General features: G+C 44.7%; 2 protein-coding genes and 1 pseudogene across 3 annotated transcripts in view; 1 reads left to right on the forward strand and 2 right to left on the reverse strand.

Moving 5' to 3' along the window:
* The window catches only part of SEPTIN11 (septin 11), a 139,247-nt gene extending 131,502 nt beyond the window's left edge, over nt 1–7,745 (reverse strand). The window contains exon 1 of one of the 2 annotated variants that reach the window (XM_078003458.1): nt 7,666–7,745. The gene's annotated coding sequence lies outside the window, so the exon portion shown is untranslated. The remainder of the gene's footprint in view (nt 1–7,665) is intronic. The other variant, XM_078003459.1, reaches the window with a different exon arrangement.
* Nucleotides 7,720–22,722, forward strand: SOWAHB (sosondowah ankyrin repeat domain family member B). The gene is made up of 3 exons (XM_001094413.5): nt 7,720–10,570; nt 13,824–13,949; nt 18,624–22,722. The coding sequence occupies exon 1, from the start codon at nt 8,188–8,190 to the stop codon at nt 10,567–10,569; it is 2,382 nt and encodes a 793-aa protein (XP_001094413.2). The 5' UTR covers nt 7,720–8,187; the 3' UTR covers nt 10,570; nt 13,824–13,949; nt 18,624–22,722.
* Nucleotides 14,560–18,850, reverse strand: LOC106998335 (large ribosomal subunit protein uL24 pseudogene; annotated as a pseudogene).
* Nucleotides 22,723–22,971: the final 249 nt, after the last annotated feature.

The following is a 22,971-nucleotide window of genomic DNA, read 5'->3' on the forward strand; positions in this document are numbered from 1 at the left end:
GGCTTCCTATCACAATTAGATTGAAACTCCAACCCCATTAGGCCCTGCAAGACCCAGATCCTGCTTACTGTCTGACCTCACCCCACACTTCCCTTGCTCATCATGCTCCAGATTAGAGGCTGGATTGCTTTCTGTTCCTTAAACACACCAAGCTCCTTTCTTTTTCTTTCTATCTATCTATGTATCTATCTATCCATCTAATTTAACTACCTACCTATCTAATCTATCCATCTTTATCACAAGAATCAGAGGTGAAACCATGCTCCTTTCTGATGTAACCTCAGCTGTTACTTCTGTCTGGAAAGCTCATTCCATCCTGATCCCTCCTCCCCATCTTCACGAGGCTGCATTCTTCTTATCATTGTGGTCTCTGCTTATTGTTATGTTCTAACAGAGGCCTTCCCTGCCCATCCTTGCTAGAATAGCTCTCTAGTCAGCCTCCATCATATCAGCTGGCTTTTGCATCTGAGCACTTATTGCTACTGATATTTCCTTGTTTATTTTCTATCTATTGTCTGTTTCTTTCTCACTAGAATGTAAACTTTCTGAGAGCAGTGATTTTATCTGTTTGGTTTACCACTGTGTTCCTAGCCTCAGAAAAGTGCATATACCTGGTGGGCCCTCAATTAATATTTGATGAATAAATAAATAAAGGTTCAAATAAGATAAGGGAAGTAAATGCAGGAAGCACCATATCATCAGATTATCTGGCACACAAACTAGAATCCCCAACTTCAGTTCATAGTTCAGCATGAAAATGCATTTCCCTTGCTATGTCAGAACGTCTAGACTTGTGGAAATCCAAATCTGAACAAAGGATGGTGAGGACGGAGGGTGGGCAAGCCCCTTGGTTTTCTCTCCTGCATTTCTACATTCTACCTTTGCTATATTTCACCTGATGTGTTAGTCCATTTTGCATTGTTATAAAGGAAAACATGAGACTGGGTAATTTATAAAGAAAAGAGGTTTATTAGGCTCATGGTTCTGCAGGCTGTACAAGACACATGGTGACAGCATCTGCTCGGCTTCTGGTGAGGCCTCAGGAGCCTTTATTTATAGCAGAAGGCAAAGGGAGCCAGTGTGTCACATGGTGAGAAAGGAAGCAAGAGAGAGGGGAGGTGATGCCAGGCTCTTTTTAAGGATAGGTTCTGGTATGAACCAATAGAGCAAGAACTTTCTCATTACCATGAGAAAGGCACCAAGCCATTCATTAGGAACCTACCGCTATGACTCACACACCTCCCAGAGGCCCCACCTCCAACACTGGGGATCAAATTTCAACATTAGACTTCGAGGGGACAAACATTCAAACTATATCACCTGGGGATCTACCCACTGACCTGGATGATTAACATTGGGCAGTTCCACCTTCTTGAATGGTGATATCACTCCACATCCACAGTAGAGGTTTGGACAGAAGGCAAAGAATAAGCTCATCAGAACATCTTACAGGAAATGCAGACTTATTAATAGCAAGGAGAGCTGCTTTCTGCAAGATAATTCAGTTAGTTTGTTCAGGCTGCTTTAACATAATACCATAGACTTGGTGGCTTAAACAACAAACATTTATCCCTCTTAGTTCTGGAGACTGAGAAATAAAAGATTGAGATGTTGGCAGATTTGGTATCTAGGGAAGGCCCACTTCTTGGCTCATAGACAGCTGTCTTTTCATTGTGCCTTCACATGGCAGAAAGGGGTGGGGGAACTCTGTGGGTTCTCTTTTATAAGGGTACAAATCCTATTCATAAGGGCTCCACCTTCAGAAGCTAATTACTTCCCAAAGGCCCCGTTCTCTGATACCATCATATTGAGGGTTAGGATGTCAACATGTGAATTTAGAGGATCACAAACATTTCATCCATAAGAGTAATGATCTCTGTTCTACACACTTCCCATACTTGTTCTGAAGATGTGATAAAGAAGTGTGGTCTGCATATGTAAATCACTACATTATTACACTATTTGCTCCTCATCACTATGTGTTGATGAGAAGCAGAGCAAGTACTCCTAGCAGAATGCCATCAGTGTTCCTCATGCTACAGTACTAAAGACTGAGGCAATTTTTGTTGTCCTCTCCATCCTAGATAACTCAGTATCTCTGTATAAGACTCATTCAACACCTGGTCTCACCATTCTACAGTATCGTCATCTTCAAGATGCCTCTCCACTCCACTATGCTTCATTTATGTGGTCACACTCTGAACCTTGTCATCACCCCCAAACTATTCCACTTTGGAAACCTCAAGCCTCAAGACCTGAGAATAATTGATGTTCTACTCACAATGCCCTAACCCTCCAGCTCTCATATTCACTGACTCCCATTGTACCTGCTTTTCAGCCCCACCAAGACTTCCTCAAAACTTTTCTCCCTATCTCTTAGGCCCCTTCTGAGCTAAGTTCCTTCATTATTCATCCATACTACTTCCTTCTTCCAAAATCTTAATTTTCATGCCCCACCTGCCAACCCTCAACCCTGGAACAGTCTAGTGCCTGCCTTTCCTGTTTCTAAACACTCAGGGTACTGTGCCCTCATGGAGAAAATAACACAGCAGTTTGATCTGGTGACACCATAAACTTTCAAAATAAGTTGGTTCCTTTGGCCAAATGGCAATCCTATATGCCTCTCCCAATTGCCCTAACTGATACATGAACCTTATTCATGCTTCTTTCTCTCTCCTACATATTCATACTCAATGAATGATATCCTTTTCCATACCATGAGGAAAATGGAGATCTTCATGCATAAAACCTCTCAGCTTTCTGCTCCCCATGTGCAAATAAAGTGAATGTATATCTACACCTATGGCCGAGATGAACTGCTATTAACTAGAATCTATTCCTTCCCTCCTCCTGGGCTCACAGCTCCACTACATTTCACAACCTCCCTTGCAGTTAGGTGTATCATGTGATGAAATTTTTTGCCACTGGAATTTGAGCATTAGTATTGTCTACCACTTCCATGCCTGGTCTATAAAAATGTTTCACATGCACATCATCGTGATCTTTCCCCTTCTGGAAGGCTGTTTGATGATATGAAAACCATGTGTTAAAGATGGCAGAGCTGCCATCAGCTTTGTTCCTTAAATAACTGCATGGGAAGTAGCTGCCTGCCTGTCTTTAAAAACTGCCCTAAAAATGATGTAAGTGAGAAATAAACTTTATTTTTGAGTCATTACAAGCTAAGGTTTATTTTTATAGCAGGTTAGCCTATGCTAATGAATACAATAGCCATTTTTCCTCTCCCAATTCTTAATGGGAAAAATGGCTCTCTGCTGTCCTGTCCCAGGGAATCCCTCTGCCTGAACTCTGGACTCCAGCCCCACCCCAAGCCCTGTTTCATCAATTATTTACTCTCTCCTCTAGGTCTCAATTTATCCTCTCCTGGCTCTTTTCCCTCAGCACACAGACATGCTCATATCTCTTCTAACAACTATACAAAAAAAATCTTACATTACATGATCTGATATCCTCCTTGTCTAGAATTCTCTTTTTTCCTTCCTTTCATGCTCAAGGCTTTTTTCATCCTACTCTGTACCCCACTCACTCTATGACCTGGTCTCTGTCCCCACCACTGTTGCGAAACTGCTCCAGATTGGGCCCCAGTGACCTAACAGGCTATGGTCATATTTCATGTCTTATCTAACTTGGCATCTTGGCGTAGAAAGCTGTTCCTCCTCCTTCCTTGGTGATCTGTGACACTGAGCTCAGTGGTACTCCTCTTCCCCTCCAGCTGCTCCTTCTAAGTCTCCCTGACAGGTTACTTTTCCTCTGTCTTTGGTAAATGTGGATTCACCTTCTACCCTTATTTCTTCCCACTGCCTGTATATCTCTTTCTAAACAATTTTGTTATTGCCTGTGGCTTAAATGACCATTATTTATAGATGCTAATGCCACACATCCTTGAGCCTCGAACCTATATTACCAACTTCCTTCTAGATATTTCTATCTTTATGGCCCATAGGCACCTCAAACTTAATATGTCCAAACTGAATTCATCATCTTTCCCATTTCCAATAATGACTACTTTTATATTTTCTACTGAGGTGGATGGTAACAATTGCCCATGGGTAACAGTCATCCACTAACCCTCTGAGCTGACTTCCTTCACTATCCATTCATACCACTACCCTCTTCCAGAAGCTTAATTTGTATGCCCCGACCTGCCAACCCTCAACCTGGAACAGTCCAGTGCCTGCCTTCCCTGTCTCTACCCGCCGAGTGTATACTGTTCCCTAATGGAGAAAATCACACAGTGGTTGGTCCGGTGGTACTATATCCAGGCACTCAAGTAAGACACACGGGAGCAAGCCAACCTGGTCTCTCATTCCCCAGACTACTCTGGCTCCAAATCCTATTACATGTATCCACTGAACACCTCTACAATACATCTGTTCATCTCCTTTTCTTGCCCACTGCTGAGCTCAGACCTTTTTCATCACTTTCATAGATCATCTCAGTCATTTCTGGACTATTCTTCCTGTGGGCAGCCTCACCTTCCTCCTCCAGCCTAAAGATTTGATATTGTCTCTTTCTTTGTTGATATTCATTTATGGGATTTTTTTTTCTTTAGTGTCTTTTTCAAACTAAAAAGTAATATATTCTCATTGTAAAATAGTTTATTATAAGGCTATTTAAAAAAATTAAAGTCACCCCATATCCAGTCCTTAAATTTTACCCCCAAATACATATACACATAGTTTTTTCTAAAAATAGGATCTTATTACACATGCCATATTTCTCTATGCCATATTCTATTTTAGGAGGAACTTTTTTTTCATATTTTAACGTCTCTAAAATCACAATGTGTCATACAATCAATGGTTCTTAGGTTTGGTTACATACAGCATTGTTATACAATGTACTCTTTTTACTTATTAATATTAGTCATGATTCCAAACCAACACTTACTTCCAGGAGATCTTTCTAAAGTACAAATCCGGTCAGGTTGCTACCCTTGGGAAAATTCTTCCAAGCCGCCCGTGCCCCCAAAGCCCTTCATCTTCTGAATCCCATCTACTTTTTCCCTTTCCAGCACATTCACACACATCGTTTTCCTTAAAGCCAAACAGGCCAAGCAGATCTATTGGCAGTTCATTCCCCAAATAGCGATGGTAGGCCAGATCTTTGCCTTTGCACCAATGTTTTTTCTGCCTTAAAGCCTATTCTCACCTTTTTACTCAAAGTTAGCTCTTTGCTTTTTTTTTTTTTTTTTTGAAACGGAGTCTTGCTCTGTTGCCCAGGCTGGAGTGCAATGGCGCGATCTCGGCTCACTGCAAGCTCTGCCTCCCGGGTTCACGCTATTCTCCTGCCTCAGCCTCCCGAGTAGCTGGACTACAGGGGTCCGCCACCAGGCCCGGCTAATTTTTTGTATTTTTGGTAGAGACGGAGTTTCACTGTTAGCCAGGATAGTCTCAGTCTCCTGACCTCGTGATCCGCCCGTCTCGGCCTCCCGAAGTGCTGGGATTGCAGCTGTGAGCCTCCGCGCCCAGCCCCAAAGTTAGCTCTTACTGGAAAATTGTCCTGATCCCCCAAACTGAGCCTGAGTTCTTCCTTTATGCACCTCCTCTCAACTTCTCCAGTATGTGGTGCATGTCTCTGTTAAATCACTTAGCACTCAGGTTCATGCCATTTTTCTTGTTGCTGCTACTAAATAGAGAGAAATAGTGAGTTCTCAAATACACTTTCTTCTTTATACCCATTTCCAACAGTGTCAGGACAATGTAGGAGCTTCATAAATATTTTTGGAAATAATGAACTGTATATGCGGGAGGCAGGAAAATGCTCCCTGAGATAACATAAAGAGGTTTCTAATTAACCATCCCTTTATCCTGGGACAAGAGAAAGAGGAGAAGGTCTGGACACCAAAGTACCTGGGAATCCAGAAATCTAAGTCAATCAGATTTTTTTTTTCTTGTTGACTCCAATCCTATTAATTCCACCCTCAACTAAAAATAATCTGATTTCAACAACCGTATGCTTTGTAATCTCCCCTCACCTGGACCTCCACTTCCTTTCACTCTAGACTTTCTACGTCCTTTGAGTCAAAACCTCAGTCCACATTATGGCTTTCTTTTGCAGCTAGCCCCTTATTTTCTAACCAGATGTTTTAAAAAGTAGCAAAGACAGATGCTTTCCACTTCCATTCTAAAATGCGCACTTAAGTCTTCCATTTGGTCTTCCTCCTGCCTTAGGTATGGACTCACCTTACTCAGTCCCAACAAGACTCTATACCAGCAAATAAATTCAAAAGAAAACTGAAGTTTAATACAAAACCTTAATTTTAATAACTATCCTAAAGGCTTGATGTTATGTAAAGACATCAGTGGAAACCACTATCCCTCTCTCAACCCAGTATTGGGTTTGGATCCTAGAAAATACCAAAAATAGACAAAAATGTTTCCAGTTCTTTTTTTCTGACCTAGATAATTTAACGCCAAAGATTCATTCCTAGAGAAGTACTAGGATATTTTGGGGGATTTAAAATCAAGCTCAGTTAATGTGGTCTATAGGGCAGTCACTAAGACTGGTCCATGCTAAAACATGTCTTTGTCAACAATTGTAGGGCCAACACACATACTTTCAATACTTTCTCTTGGTGAGAAGAATAGGAACTATGAATAATCAGAAATAGAAGAGCAAAAGGAAAAGTGAAAAGATGAAAAGAGTCCATGAAAAAAGAGAGGCAAATTACAGGGAAGGAGAAAATCAAGGTTTTTGAATGGGAAATACAGTGGATATAAGAGGATCTGAGAAATAAACATATTTCCTGTCAGTAGAGGCTGAAGGTAAACAAGGATGTCTTGTAACAGAAAGAAATGGGAAGGCCAAGTTAAAGAAAAGAATGAAAGAAGGCTTGGAACTAAAACAGGTAAAGAGATAATGACAGTGAAAACTATCTCAGGCATGTCAAGAGGACTGATAAGAAATACTGAGGGACATCCAGGATCTCACATCAAAGACAAAAGGGTCAACATGTAGAGAGAGAAAAAGGAAGAGGGATCCCAGCTGTTAGGGGGAAAACGTGCTGTTAAAGACAGCTCTAGTCTGCATTTTGAACCTTACATTCTGAAAGGAAGGACTTCACCAAGCCAACACAAAACACAACAAATCTCTGCTGTTCACAAATTTTAGAGTAAATAAAAGCAAACTAATGCTACACATCAAATACCTTAACTGGCGAGACATAATTCCTAGTTCATTTGAGCCGCCGGGGGCAAGAAGCTATCAAAGTGATTTTATTTTTCCAGCACCTTAATGTGAGACAAGTATGAAGGAAAGACAAATATGAAGGGAAAAGGCCCAAACCAGTATTGGCCAGCAGTAATTTTCAGAGTGATTTCTTTCTTCAATATAGACTTGGATGTATTTGGACCCCTTGGAGGGGGCGCCGGAGAAGCGGCCCAGAAAGTATTTCCATCTTAAGAAAAATTTAGTTTGGATGCAAAGTGAGTTTTGCGGACCTCAATACAGCCTCGAGAAATCTGAAATACTCCCCTACAGCGTTAATAAAGAAATATAAGTCAAATTGCCTGTTAACTCGCAGCTTCTCCTTCTCCCCCTTCGGCTTCAGCCTGAACTCATCAAAGCACCGGAGGACAGGAACGGACCTTCTATCGCTTTTGTTTCCTGCGTGGCGGAGACTTAGAAGAACGGCCGATCGCCTACCTGCCTTCCACTTCCCCGGCCGCAGAGCGGTTTGCTGCCGGCTGGGTTCGCCGCCAACCTCACCTACCGGTAGTCTCTCCGGTCTGACTCTTCTGGGATGGGTGGCGGGGGGTGGGGGAGACCTCAGGGGGCGGAGGGACACGAGGAGGCGGGCCTGGCCCTTCCCCCAGAGCCAGGGAGGAGGCGCAGCCAGGGCGCAGGTGAAACCGACTCGGCCCTATCCCGGGAACTTTCGCGGTGGGGACTCGTTGCGAGAGGCTAGAGTCGCGCAGGTGCTGCCTGGGAGCCGCCCTCTCTCACTGAGACTGCCACGGGGACTCAGCCCGGGGGCCACCCGCAGGGGACCCACGGACCTCCTGGCGCGCTCACTGGCAGTGGGCAGCGCTGGCCTCCGCTGCTGATGGGGGCGGCTAGTGCCGCCCCGGGCGCAGGTGACACTCGCCCGGCCAGGGTTTCCTCTGGCTGGGGAGAGCCCCGGGAGGGCGAGACGCAGACACCTCAGGGGCGGAGGACAAGGCAGCGATGGCCCGAGAGCTGAGCCAGGAGGCACTACTGGACTTTCTGTGCCAGGCTGGGGGCCGCGTGACCAACGCTGCCTTGCTGAGCCACTTCAAGAGCTTTCTCCGAGACCCTGACGCGTCCCCCAGCCAGCACCAGCACCGCCGCGAGCTCTTCAAGGGCTTCGTCAACTCGGTCGCCGCAGTGCGCCAGGACCCCGACGGCACCAAGTACGTGGTGCTCAAGAGGAGGTACAGGGACCTTTTAGGGGAGGAGGGGCTGCAGCGACCCCGCGAGCCGCCCGCGGCCCCCCACAGTGCAGGCGGAGCTGCGCCCTGCTCCCCGCGAGGCGCGCGCGGGGGGCAGTCGCCCCAGCAGCAGCCCAGGCGGCGGCGGCGCGAGAAGGAGCCGGAGGAGGAGCCAGCAGGTGCAGCAGCCAGAGCCGCCGACGCAGCTTGCAATGGACTCCCGGTCAGCGGCTCCCGCGCGGCACCCGGGAAGGGCGGCGGATCGAAGGGCAGTCCCGGACAGAGGGCGCCGGTGCCCGCAACTGCAGCGGCAGGGGCCCAGGCGGGAGCGAGGTGCGCGGCGGCGGGGGCACAGGGCCACTGCTGCTGGGAATGCCTCCAGAACAACCTGGCGGGGCTCCCGGGAGAGCTCGGCGCGCTCCCGGACTCCGCCACCGCCGAGGAGAAGCCTGCACGGGCTCTGCCTGCCCAGGATGGCCGCGGGGCTTCCAGGGAGCCGGAAGAAGGAGCGCTGGCTGAGCCCGCGCCTGTGCCTGCAACGCATCGCTCGCCTCTCGCCACCGTCGAGGCTGCGACGAGCAGGGCTTCCCCGCCTGCTCTCCTGCCCGGCCCCGCCCCACGCGGAGACCGGCCGGAGCTGCTGACCCCCAGCTCTCTGCATTATTCGACCCTGCAGCAGCAGCAGCAGCGCACTCGAGAGTGGGTGGCCAGGCACCCGCAGGTGCCGGAGGCCCGTGATCAGGGCCCTGTCCGCGCCTGGTCGGTGCTGCCAGACAACTTCCTCCAGCTGTCCTTGGAACCTGGCTCCACGGAGCCTAACTCAGAGCCGCCAGACCCCCGCCTTTCCCCGCACTCTCTCTTTCCTGTTGTTCCGGATGAGCCCTGGGAATCCTGGGCGGGGAACCCTTCATTGACTGTCTTTCGCAGCATTCGTTGTCAGCTGTCCCTCCAAGATCTGGATGACTTTGTGGACCAGGAGAGTCATGGCAGTGAGGAGAGCAGCAGCGGGCCCAAAGACTCACCAGGGGCTTCTGAAGAGGGGCTGCAGGTTGTCTTGGGAACCCCAGTTCGGGGGAAGCTCAGGAATCCAGCTGGGGGCCTTTCTGTATCTCGGAAGGAGGGCAGGCCCAGTTGGAGCCCTCAGGATCTCAGAAACAGAGGAGATGGTCACATCTCTCAGCAGGTTCCTGCGGGGGCTAATGGCCTTGCAGGTCACCCCCTGGAGCCTTTGCCTTGGCCAGTTCCTAAGTTAAGGAGGTCCCTCAGGAGGAGCTCTCTGGCAGGGAGAGCCAAATTGTCCTCCTCTGATGAGGAGTACCTTGATGAGGGCTTGCTGAAAAGAAGTCGGCGCCCACCTCGATCCAGGAAGCCCTCCAAGGCAGGAACAGCACCCAGCCCAAGGGTTGATGCAGCTTTATCACCAAAACTTGCAGAGGTTAAGGCTGTTGTGGCTGAGCGGGGTTGGCGACACAGCTTGTGGGCCCCCAGTGGGGAGGGGCCTGCAGCCTGGGCCCCCCACAGAACTTCTGAGCACAAATCATCCCTGGTTCCCCTAGATGCCAGGGAGCATGAGTGGATTGTGAAGCTTGCCAGTGGCTCCTGGATTCAGGTGTGGACTTTGTTCTGGGAGGACCCTCAACTGGCCTTGCACAAAGACTTTCTGACTGGGTACACTGCCTTGCACTGGATAGCCAAACATGGGGACCTCAGGGCTCTTCAGGACTTGGTCTCTGGAGCAAAGAAGGCAGGGATTGTCCTTGATGTAAATGTGAGGTCCAGTTGTGGATATACCCCGCTGCATCTTGCAGCCATTCACGGCCACCAGGGGGTCATCAAATTGCTAGTGCAAAGGTTGGCTTCTCGGGTAAATGTCAGGGACAGCAGTGGGAAGAAGCCATGGCAGTATCTAACCAGTAATACCTCTGGGGAAATATGGCAGCTGTTGGGAGCCCCTCGGGGCAAGCCCATTTTCCCTGTCTATCCCTTAGTTGGAAGTTCTTCCCCGACCAGAAAGGCCAAGAGCAAGGAAATATCTAGAAGTGTCACCCGAAAGACTTCCTTCGCTGCCCTACTCAAAAGTCAGCACAACAAGTGGAAACTGGCCAACCAGTATGAGAAATTCCCCAGTCCAAGGGAAAGAGAAGAGTACAGTGACTGAGGTGGGTCTCTCTGTCCAACACACAGGCAGCACACCCTCACCCTACTCAGTGAGAGAATTCAGGGGGAATAGAAAAGCTGCTGAGAGTTGGTAAAGAGGATGGTGGAGTGAGATGGCATTGACCTCCCTGGATCTTATGTCACTACATCCTGGACCTCAAGAGGGCCATCCAAGCTTTTTGAAAGCTGAAGGTCCTTGACTGGAGAAACCTAGACAAGGGGCAGGGCCAGGTGCTTGATATCTAGGAGGCATTCTTACTTTTCCCTTGCCACCATGGATCTGGGCACAGTAAGCCATATTGTTTCCCGAAGCAGGAGTCCCAGGCCTTGGCTAGAGAGGGAACAGATGTCTAACAAAAAGAGAAGCAATTCGAGGAATTGATGAAGCACATGCAAAATCCTCTCTGGCTAGCTCTCTGGCTTCTGTTCATTTGAAGAATAAATCTTGGCTGACACTGGGAAGCACCAGGTTTGAAATCAGATGGCTTTCTTTTTCTTTTTTTTTGGCATTTAAATCAGTGAAATAAAATTATTACTGGAGAGTAGAGTTCGATTTGAGAGATTCCTCAGCCCTGTTCCCAAGTCTTCTTTTGAACTCCTTGCATGGTGGTTAATGGGTAAAATGATTAATGCCTCCTTTGGGTCTTCTCACTGATCAAAGAAGTTGGGTAAGATCCAGTTATGACTTGGACTCCATTCCCAAGAGGAATGACTGTCATTCAGGCCCTGCTTTTTTGTATCAACCCAAAGGGAACTTTCCAAATGTAAAAACCATTTGGCTCATTTGCATAGTGACTGAAACCATCTTTCATGGAAACTCCCTGTGTAACAAACAGAATTATCATTACTAGTTTTCAGTAGGTTTGAATGGCCAACGTTTGTACTCATAAAAAGAGAGAAATGACTTTACTCTGGGGAAACAGTAAGGGTTAAGAGAATGCATCTTTACCAGGACTATCTAAGCTGCTAAATATAATTTTATTTGCACTAAAGTTGTTGCCAATTAAGATTAAATATTAGCCTTTAAGTACTCTATATCTAACATGAAATGCTCCTTTTTAATTGCTTTTGAAGGGACTGATAACTTGTGAGTTCATGGAGTGAGAGAATGTCTAGTCTATAAACATCAGTAGAACATCAAGATTTCAGAATAAGTTCAAAGAGGGCTGAAATACATGTTCAAGTGGAAATTGTTAATTTTTTATGGGAATGTTTTCATGACATGTGGCAATGATGCTGTATTTTAAGTCTTTTTGTGTTTCTTCTGGTTATTTTCCCCAATTAAAAGATTAATAGATCTTCATAATTTATTGCACTTATGCTGATTACTGTTTCTTTCTTTACAAAATTGTGTCTCAGCGAATGCCAAATATTATTTCTTTGATTTTTTACTTTATGATTTTGCTGAAATAAATATATCTCTTCTGCTAGAAAAATAAGCATAATAAATAAATCTAGGAGCTTTTTTCCCTAAAGACCTATATAAGCGATGAAACTTTGTCAAATCAAAGCAAGAAAAATGGTAACCACAGATGGGACACAGTTTGAAGAGATGAAAATTTGAAAGAATACATGATAGACAACTATGCAAATACTCTAGTAAACTAGTAAACATTGTAAACTACTAGTAAGCTAGTGATATTTCAAGGAAAAAATGTCAACTTTTAAAAAAATCCAATGACTGTTTTTACTTTAGCATATTGTTATTACTACATCAATTTATTCAACAGATGTGTTTTGTGTAGTGCTGTGGGATTTATAAAGGTGAGTGGGAGATGACCCCTCCCATCTTGAAATTTAAAATCTAACAATATTTATTGTTGATTGCTTTATACCCTAGCTTTTTTTTTTTTTTTTTTTTTTTTTTTTTTTTTTTTTGAGACAGAGTCTCAAAAAAAGTTGAGGCTGAAAGTTGCTCAGACTGAAAAGCAGTGATGTGATCCCCACTCACTGCAACCTTTGCCTACCAGGTTCAAGCAATTCTTCTGCCTTGGCCTCCCATGTAGCTGGGATTACAGGCAACCACCACCACTCCCGGCTAATTTTTGTATTTTTGGTAGAGATGGGGTTTCACCATGTTGGCCAAGCTGGTCTCGAACTCCTGACCTTAAGTGATAAGTTGTATGTTTCAATATTCCCAAGGTGCTGGGATTACAGGCGTGAGCCACTGTGCCTGACCTGTACCTATCTTGCTCCCATGATGTCTTTTAAAGCTGCATTATATCAGAAAATAAGCTTGTAAAATGAGGCAAAGAGAAAAGAAAGATAGTACCAGAAATGAGGACAAACAGCAGCAATGCAAGAAAAAATTTTCAAAGTGTCATAAGTACAAAATACATGCTCTGGAGAGAGCACTTGTTTCAGGAGAGAGAGAGGGAGAAGGAAAGGGAGAGGGAGAGGGAGAGAAGGAGAAAGAAACAGAGAGAGAGAAGGAGAAACAGAGAGAGAGAAAAAAACAGAGAGAGAGAAAGAGAAACAGACAGAGAGAGATCCTTTCGGGCTGGAAAAATCAGGTAGGGCTTCATAGAGGCCAGGAATCTTTTAATTGAATGATACTAACTTTCCCAAGAAACCAGCTGTGTTAGTTCTACCACATTCTTGACTTCTGCTTCAGTGTGTGATTTACATAGCACTAGTGTGGCTGATTGTTCACTGGTTAGAACACAATCCTAAGTCTCAAGTTGATTCTTATGATGATTCATCATGTCCCTCATACCTGCCTCTGATCAACTCTTTTACATGGTCAATATGGTATGTTGGGGAGGAGTCAGGGGAGAAGAGGGTGTAGAGAGGTGATTAAAACACAGATCTGATCCTGACACCCTCTTACTCATGTTGTAAAGTCCAGGCCAGGAGGGATGCCAGGACTAGCATACTTTCCCAGATTTCTGCCAGCTACTCCCTGTCATGAACCCCAAACTTAAGCTACATCAGACCTATTGGGATGCTGGTGGCCCTAAACTCTCAGTTTCTGTCTTGTGCTGAATTTCTTTTACTTAGAAAACTCTTTTTGCTATTTTCCTGGTAATCTTATTCCTCAAAGGGTAGTTCAAATGTCATAGCCTATATGAAGATTCTAGGACAAACACCTCCAAGGTGGAAGCTGTATAGCTCCTTCATCAGAATTCTTATAATACTGTGTACATACCTCATTTACAATTTTTGCCACATAGTATTCAAGTAAATTGTATGTCTCAATATTCCCGAAGATTTTGGACATCTGGAGATTAGTGAATATGTTTTCAATTCATCTAGATTTCCAGATATTTATGGAGCATCTACTGTGTGATAAAGACACAATTCCTGCCTTCAAGAGCTCACAGTCTACTGGGAAGGAGATGTAAGGGTTGGGTCACTGAAAATTGCTTCTAGCACAGTGAGGTAAGTGCACAGATATGTGTGTGTGTCAAGACTCTGGGAATTCAGAGAAGGGGACGTTTATGAAGCATTTTCCATGTGCCAGTCTCTTTGGTTATGCTGGAAATACAACATTTAGTAGAATATACCTATTTCCTGCTCTGATGATGCTTTTCTGGATTGGGGAAGTCAGGAGGCAAAAAGGAAGTTAGATAAGCTCTGAAGGGTGAAGTGGAGAAAGAGTTCTGGAAGAATATCCCAGGAGAGGGCAGGGACCTGACCAAAGCCATAGAGTGATTTGAGGATACTGAGCCACATAATGTGGCAGAAGTGAGGCAGCGCAGAAAGACATGAAGCTAGAAAGGTCATTTAGGACTAGGTTGAAAGAAGGGTCTTTCTGACCTCAGGAAATACAGGCATTTTCTAGGAAGCCAAGGATTGTGAAAACTCCTCCCAGAAAAACTTAGTGTTATTCCAAATCGAGATGTTTTCCTGAAGTCTTAATTTGAAGGCAAAAAATATATCAAAGTATTAGATTAAATGTGCTTAAAGTTTCTCTTTCAAAATTTTCTTAGGTCTTCAGTGTGGTTAATGCTTATTTGCTAGCACATAGTGGTAAGCAACAAAGTAAGTTAACAAATGGCAATTTCACTTTAAAAGCAAACATTAGAAATTGTTGATAAGCTTAGCTCAACACTTTTTTTTTTTTCATTTTAGCAGTTGTATGAAAGCTTGTATATAGATTCATTTATTCCTGTATCTTCTCAATTGTTTCTTTCTTGTATTTGCCCTTTTTCTTTCCTACTTGGCAAGATTTGACTTTCTGTTCATGGATTTTTTTTATGGTCTTTGTCTACTTTTAGGCTAGTGATAATCACTTTTCTGGGGTGAATGCCTACAGGGACAGTTGTACCATTAGCCTTTTGCTGCTGCACCCATTCAGTGTAGATGACATCTTTCTTCCTGTAAACCTTGAGTACGTTGCCAATTTGCTGACCTTTATAATGTCCTTGTACAGTCTGAACTTCATCATCCTTCCGGATGGTCATGGATCAAACATCATACTTCTGTCTTAGCTCTTTGGAAAGAGGGGAAGACATAATCTTCTTGCAAATGTAGGAAAGTGCATTGAAATGCCTTTTGCAGTTCTTGCTTCAGTTAGAAGTCACGAAAGCACTGAATTTCACTTTGGCCACTCTCGCTTCAGTGATGGATGCAAAAGTTGCTCAACACTTTTTGTTGTAGTCATAAAGTAGTGAATTTTAGTGTAATAAATGTACTGTAAATATTAAGTATATATACTGTAGTCTTATTTTATGATAGTAAAATTGCTTATAGTTCAACATTTCAGTGTGTTACACATAGCATGCTGTGAATTCCAGATGCCTTGATTCCTCTATACATTTTTGGGTTTTTTGAGGCAGGGTCTCACTTGGTAACCCAGGCTAGACTGCAGTGTTGCCATCATAGCTCACCGTAACTTCAAAGTCGTGGGCTCAAGAGATCCTCACACCTCAGCCTCTCTAGTAGCTGGGACTATAGGTATACACCATCAGACTCAGCTATTTTTTTTTTTTTTTTTTTTAGAGACAAGGTCTCTTTGTTACCTAGGCTATGTTGCCCAGGCTGGGTCTCAAACTCCTGGTCTCAGCTTCGCAAAGCACTGAGATTACATGTGTGAGCCACCACACCTGGCACCTGTACATCTTTTTTGTTGTTGTTGAGACATGGTGTCCCGCCGCCACCCAGGCTGGAGTGCAGTGACGCAATCTCAACTCACTGCAGTCTTGACCTCCCAGACTCAAGCCATCCTCCCATCTCAGCTTCTGGAGTAGCTGGAACTATAGGCACACACCGCTGCACCTAGCTAATTTTTTTATTTTTTCGTAGAGATGAAGTCTCACTATGTTGCCCAAGCTGGTCATGAACTCCTGAGCTTAAGCAATCCTCCAGCCTCAGCCTCCCAAAGTGCTGGGATTACAGATATGAGCCACCATGTCCAGCTCCCCCTATACATTTTTAAAAAGTAACTTTACACATATAATACAATTCACCTATTTTAAACGTACAATTCAATGATTTTTAGTATAATCACACTTATGCAACTATCACCACATTAAGTTCCTGTATAAATCTGAGAGCCACTGATCCAGGCAACAGGAAGCCATTGAAGGTTTAATGCAGGAGAGTGACATATAAGCTGGGGTGAAACAAAGATTCTTCTTGCTGCAGTAAAGAAGATAAACTAGAAGCAGAGATCAGTGAAACTATTGTATTATCTTAGTTTCATATTGGGAATATCAGGAATGTTGACTCAATAAGGTGTTATCCATTGGATTGGATGTATACAGTGAGGAAAAAAACTTTGTTGGTGGGGCTGATTTAGTTGATAAGAATTGAGAATTAGGTAAGATGTAAAAGAGTTTCTCCATTTCTTCTCACCCTCAAAATACCCTGGTTTTGTCAATTTTTTTTTCTTTTTTTTGGCAAAGTCTCGTTCTGTTGCCCAGGCTGGAGTGCAGTGGCATGATCTCAACTCACTGCAACCTCCACCTTCCGGGTGCAACAATTCTCATGCCTCAGCCCCCTTAGTAACTGGGATTATAAGCGTGAGCCATCACACCTGGCTAATTTTTTTTTTTTAATTTTTTTTGAGACAGAGTCTTGCTCTATCGCCCAGGCTTGAGTGCAATCTTGACTCACTGCAACCTCGACCTCCCAAGTTCAAGCTATTCCCCTGTCTCAGCCTCTGGATTAGCTGGGATTACAGGCGTGTGCCACCACATCCAACTAATTTTAGGTTTTGTTTGTTTGTTTTTGTTTTTTGTTTTTTGAGATGGAGTTTCTCGTTGCCCAGGCTCCCTGCAACCTCCGCCTCCCAGGTTCAAGTGATTCTCCTGCCTCAGCCTTCCAAGTAGCTGGGATTACAGGCCCAGCTAATTTTTTGTATTTTTAGTAGAGACAGGGTTTCGCCATGTTGGCCAGGCTGGTCTCCAACTCCTGACCTCTGGTGATCCACCCGCCTCAACCTCCCAAAGTGCTAGGATTACAGGCGTGAGCCACCACACACCCAGCCCTAATTTTAGTATTTTTAGTAGATACGGGGTTTCACCATGTTGGCCAGGCTGATCTCAAACTCCTGACCTTAGGTGATCTGCCTGCCTCGGCCTCCCAAAGTGCTGGGATTACAGGCGTGAGCCATTGTGCCCGCCGTAATTTTTGTATTTTTAGTTGAGATGGGGCTTTGCCATGTTCACCAGACTGGTTTCGAATTCTTGGCCTCAAGAGATCCGCCTGCCTCGGCCTCCTAAAGTGCTGGATTACAGGTGTGAGCCATCATGTCTGGCCTGGTTTTGTAATCAAATTACTTCATTCCTGTCACGACCATCTAAGTTCATGGTGGCACTGAATCCAGAGTGTAAATTCAATCTCTGTACAAGCTGTTTTGCATAGCAGTGCTGCTGTGTACACTTGGGTTTTTCAACATCAAAACAAATTTAAAATGCTTAAGGAAAGGTTGATAATGTAAGTACGTAAGCTCATGGCAATGAAGCTAGATTGCCTGGCTCCTGTCCTGATTTGGACAAGACCTTCAACTTCTTAGTTTTGTCATTTGTAAGATGGAAATAATACCAATAGAAAATGGGTTTTCTGAGAGGATAAAATGAATTTATACCTGAACAAAGTTCATAGAAAATGTCTGGCACATAGTAGATCCTCAGTAAACATTTGGTATTATTATTTTTAACACCATTCAAAATAGACAGTCCACTTAAATTTCCATCTATGCAGAAAGCAAAGAAATCTAGTCGATTAAAAAGGTGCTGCTAAAAATTTATTGATACAGCTAAATAATTTTCATTATGCTTCCATACAAGAAAGATGTCTGGGTTTCTCACTTCAAATGAAAAAGACTATTTAACTATCTCTTGTGTGTAACAATCATTAGCTATTATGTCATTAAACAGAATTATGTCCAATTAAAGTCACATAAACTAATTCCAGTCAAGTTAGAAGCTCTGATGTTGTCTGGAACTGAAACTCAGACAGAGCTCTGAAGGAATCAGGCTTATGGAGAGGTGAGGGGGGTGTGTGTGTGTGTGTGTGTGTGTAATGCTACTATCACTCATGAATTGGAAAAATCTAACTGGAACCATGCAGTAAACTTTATCAAATTTCTACTAAATTTGGTCACAATGAAGTCACTGAGTTGGATTAAAAAGTATTGATCTGACTATTCCTCCTTCATGATGTGAAAATAACACTTCCTGATCTCTAGCTACCAAGCTTGACTCCTATTTTCTACTTTTTTTTGGGGGGAGGGTGGGGGGGTGGGGGTTGATCCTTTCATTTATTCAGACTTTACTCATCATCACATTCTGAACCCCTTTCTGCGTCTACCTCAGCGTCCTCACACAACTCACAGGCTAGAGAGGACTTCAAAGTGTGATCACAGCACTGAGGGATCCCAAGTTAGGCAAAAGGGCGTGGGGGAGTGGTGAGGATCCAGCAGGGCCTCATAAAGAAGGTGACATCTGAGCTGGGTCTCCAAGAATGAGCCATCACTTAGCCAGGGCCTCTGTTTCCATATTGAATCATTGGAATACAATTTGCTGAATTCAACAGATTGATGACCTGGGCTCAGGTTAATTAGCTTTGTTTATGTTTTACTTTTGTTTTCTCTGTCTCCCCTGCTAGGCTATCATCCCACAAGAATGCAGACCTCTGCCTGCTTCACTCCCTGCTGTGCTTCCACATCTGGAGCATGCAGTAGGACCTCAGAGAATGTGTGCTGGAAGCGGGAACACTGATCGGAATTTGTCCTCTGAATGTGCCCACTCACGCTGCAGTGTCAGCTCCTTGAGGACAGCAATGTCATCAGGCCTGTTGATCCCTGAATCAGCACCTAGAAGGGTTTGGCACATGGTAGGTGCTCACTGACTGGCTGATTACAACAGGACACAGCAGCAGGCCTTGAAGCTGGGAGTGAACCCCAAATCCTACCTTCAAGCAGGAAGCCCTGCTCCTTTGTATTAGGCGTGAAATGGGGCCTGTGAAGGAGGCGGCAGGAGGGGGGGAAAATGCTGCCATGGGTTCTTGTGTACACAGAAGACAGTGGCATGGGAAGACGTGAGCAGGCATATCCAGGAAATGAACAGAGGACTAAGGCTCAACCCTGAACCTGCTCTCTTAGGTGTCACACACTCTCCCACTGGAAGCAGGTGAGCGGCTCCCAAGTTCCCTTGGAGATAGAGGCCACATGACCTCAACCTGGCCAATCAGCAGAGCCCATTCTCTTCAGCCATAGTGATTGGCTGAGGTCTGGGCACTTAACCAATCCCGTGCAGAAGGTCAGATCTCCAGGTTGGAACCCTGGGTGAAGAGAAGCTTAATTTCTGTTAGGTTGCTGGAGTGGTTGGTGCCATCTTGTCACCGTGAAGGGAAAGCCCACCCAAGAATGACACCAACATAGAGGGAAGTAAGCAGAGCCAAGAGGTTGGCAGAGGTGGTTCCTGGTGCCATTATCCAGCACCCAGCTACCGACCAGGTGAAGTTGGCCTTGCACATAGTCACTGGCACTGGAGTGACCCATAGGTCACACACAAAAGTCTGCAGAGCAACTCCAGCTGTGCTCTTTCGTTTTCACAATTAGCAACGTTTTTATAGGTAGCATTCTTGGTTTCCTAGTTAGGATTTGTAGCTAGAAGTTTACCATGCAGCAGGGCCTTACGACCATCTCTGCTGATGAGGAGACCCTTACTGATCATTATAGGCTCCTCGAGATCGTCAGCCAGGACAGCTTCACCAAGGTGAATGAAGTTCACCAAGTGCCTTCTCACTGGGACCAAGGTGGCTGTGGTCATCCCAAAAGGGCAGCAGAACTCCTCCCTCTAGAGTCTATTCCATGGGGTGACCCCAAGGTCATCAGGCTCTTTCGACACCACAGACACTTTGTTCTTAGCCATGGAGTATGCCAGCAGAGCAGAGCTGGTCCGCTACATCCTAGAGTTGGGTTACATGAAGGCGGAAGAGGCCTGAAGCAAATTCCAGCAGATAGTATCAGCCCTCTAGTACCACCAACAGAAGGGGGATATCCACAGGGACCTGAAGCCCAAGAATTTCCTTGTGGTCCATCACAACATAAAAATAACAGCCTTTGGATTTGATACCAGGTTCACCATAGGCCAGAAGCTGGGCACCTTCGGTGGGAGTCCCTCTTATGTGGTCCTGAACTCTTCCATGGCCAAGCATATGATGGGCCCCAGTGGACATGTGAAGCTGGAAAGTCATTCTTTATACCACGGTAACCAGGGCCTGCCATTTATTGGGCAGACTTTGTGGAGCTGAGGAAGCTGATACTGTGTAAACAATTGTACAAGATCCCACTCTTCGCTCTCCATTTCCAGAGAGCTTCATCAACCTATTTTTGACTGCAGGGAGAGGCCTATACTAGACCACATCATGGAACACCTATGGATCAACACTGGTCAGGAGGAGACACGAAAGTCATTCCAGGAGCTGCTTTCTGATCACCAGGACTCCTGAAAGACAGAGCTCATGGTGTCCATGGGATATGAGGCAGACCACATCCAGTCCTTGTTAGAACAACAATTTGATGATACCATGGCCTGGTACTGAGTCCTGGGCTACAGGAAACTTGATGCAGGGCTCCATCATCAGAGTGAAGTCTTTGCCTTCAGTGGATCCCACCCAACAGTCACTAGCCTTTCCCACCACCTGAAAGAAACTCTTATGCTTTCACCTACAAAACTGGTTAAGAACATTGGGAAAATGTGCACAGTTCACATGTTCTTCATTTGTTCACCCTTAAGTGTCCAGTGTCTTGTCATTCATGCTGGTCTAAATATTGTGGGTTGACATAAAATTTGAGGTATAGTAAGGCCAACAGGTCAGGAAACGAGTATTGTGCAACTGAAAAGATAATTTGTTGCCCACAGTTCCCAAGAGGACGGGCACACAACATGCAGGACCACACAGGGAAGCACCAGTGGGGGTCAGTAGGCAGAGGGATGGGGAGAGCTGTGGGCAAGAACCTTTGTTGTGCTTCCTTCTCGATTTTGCCCAGGAAAAGCTCCTTGGCAACAGCTTGGATGGGTGGACTGGTGAACAGCAGGTGCCAGCACATGGTGAATGCCACTGAAGGCTGACAGGAATGCACCTCCCTTAGGGTAGGCTGCAGGAGCCCAGTGCTTCTCATGCTACCCTGGTTGCTGTGGCCACTGCTGCCATTTCCTGCTCAGCACTTCAGCATCTGGTCTGTGCAGCCTGATGATGCCCTCTCTCTTCTACTTTTAAGACTTGTGTGTTTTGTAAAGGCCTTACTGTATGTAAATTAGTTCTCAATTTAAAAAGAAAATACCAAGACAAGTAAGGAGAAGTATTTTTCAAATGCCTATTGGGGCCAAAGCCGCGACTATTTTGAAAGTGTCTAGTTCTTCCATGTACTCTCTTTTCTTTCTTTCCTTCCCTTTTTCCTTTCCTTGTCTCCTTTTTAGAACAGTGAACACTCCCAAATCTAGCAAGTACTAGCAGGTATTTCTGTACCATCACTTTTTGAAAACTATAATTGTTAATCTTACAGGATTTGAAGGTTTTTGCTGTTTGTGTCCCAAAATACAATTAGCTTCTAGTGAATTCTTATCCTTTGGTGTCAACTAGGGAAACATTTCAGGGACATAAATATTGTGAACCAGGTGACATGCCACCATCCCACAATGGGTCTCACTGCCTAAGAGAATGGGCCAGTCATGATAGGGGTAAGACAAGGATTTCATTCTATGACCCTGCTAATGGGCCAGAAATAATCCCATTTTCTTAGTTATTTGAGGACTGAGAACTTCTCAAGACTTAGTGAATCACATGAGGGTGTTCAGATCAGAGTACAGTATTCAGACTTTCTGATTAAAACTGACTTTTAAAAGTGAGCAAAATGAGTATTCTGCACTGACAGCTTTGCCTGCACTAATGGTTCAGGGAGAGTCACGTGGATTTTTCTTCCTGGAAAGGGCCACAGGAATAGCCATGCCTTTACAGTGTTTGCATGTTGAGTGGATGTTCTTAGTTTTCCACCTAGTTTGACTCTAATAGGTTATATGGAAAATATAAAACCTCTGTGAACCTTGATTTTTCTGTGGAAAGGAGAGAAGAGGAAAGAGAAAAACATACCAATAGTATCAAATCAGCCTCAGGTCTTCAGGGCAGACAGCACTAAAATACACAATATTACTAATGAGTAGCTATAAATGGGGGCTGGGGGAGAACAGAAGGCTGATTTTGCTTTATCTGTAGGCCCTATATTCTCACAATAATGACTTTAACTCTGGACTCCTAGGGGGCCATATTAACTAAGTAATGTTTCATAGAAATGTGTAATTAACCTATCTGTGGAGGCTCTTTCCATGAATTATGGAAAGATCACAAAATATTGCCCTGGTTTTCTTGGGCAAGATTCCTGATACCCATCAAAAATTCTTGGGAAAGCTGAGTCTAGAACTACTTTTCAAATTTTGGGTGTACACATATCTTTCAGGAGCAGTGTGTCTATTATGGATGATCTTACACAAGCATTTTCTCTTCTGATCTTTGTTCTTATTAGCTAATTGTAAAATTCAATCAGGAACTGACAAAGGGGTTGAAACCCAAGTTTACTTGCTACTTGTTAGAATCTTTGAATTATTTGAGGTTTTAATCATCAGTATTGTATTAGTCCGTTCTTACACTGCTATAAAGAACTACCTGAGACTGGGTAATTTATGAATAAAAGAGATTTAATTGATTCACAGTTCTGCAGGCTGTATAGTAAGCATGGCTGAGAGGCCTCAGGAAACTTAAAATCATGGTGGAAGGCAAAGGGGAAACAAACACATCTTAACCATGGCAGACCAGGAGAGAGGGAGAGAGAGGAAGTGCCACACACTTTTAAACCATCAGATCTGGTGAAAACTCACTATCATGAAAACAGCAACCGGGAAGTCCACCCCCATGATTCAATCACTTCTCATCGGGCCTCTCCTCCAACACACGG

Source organism: Macaca mulatta, chromosome 5 (assembly GCF_049350105.2).
Source record: "Macaca mulatta isolate MMU2019108-1 chromosome 5, T2T-MMU8v2.0, whole genome shotgun sequence".
Lineage (NCBI taxonomy): Eukaryota > Metazoa > Chordata > Mammalia > Primates > Cercopithecidae > Macaca > Macaca mulatta.

Excerpts from the sequence above, each read along its gene's own strand:
- SOWAHB (XM_001094413.5), top strand. The coding sequence starts at position 8,188 with ATGGCCCGAGAGCTGAGCCAGGAGGCACTACTGGACTTTCTGTGCCAG.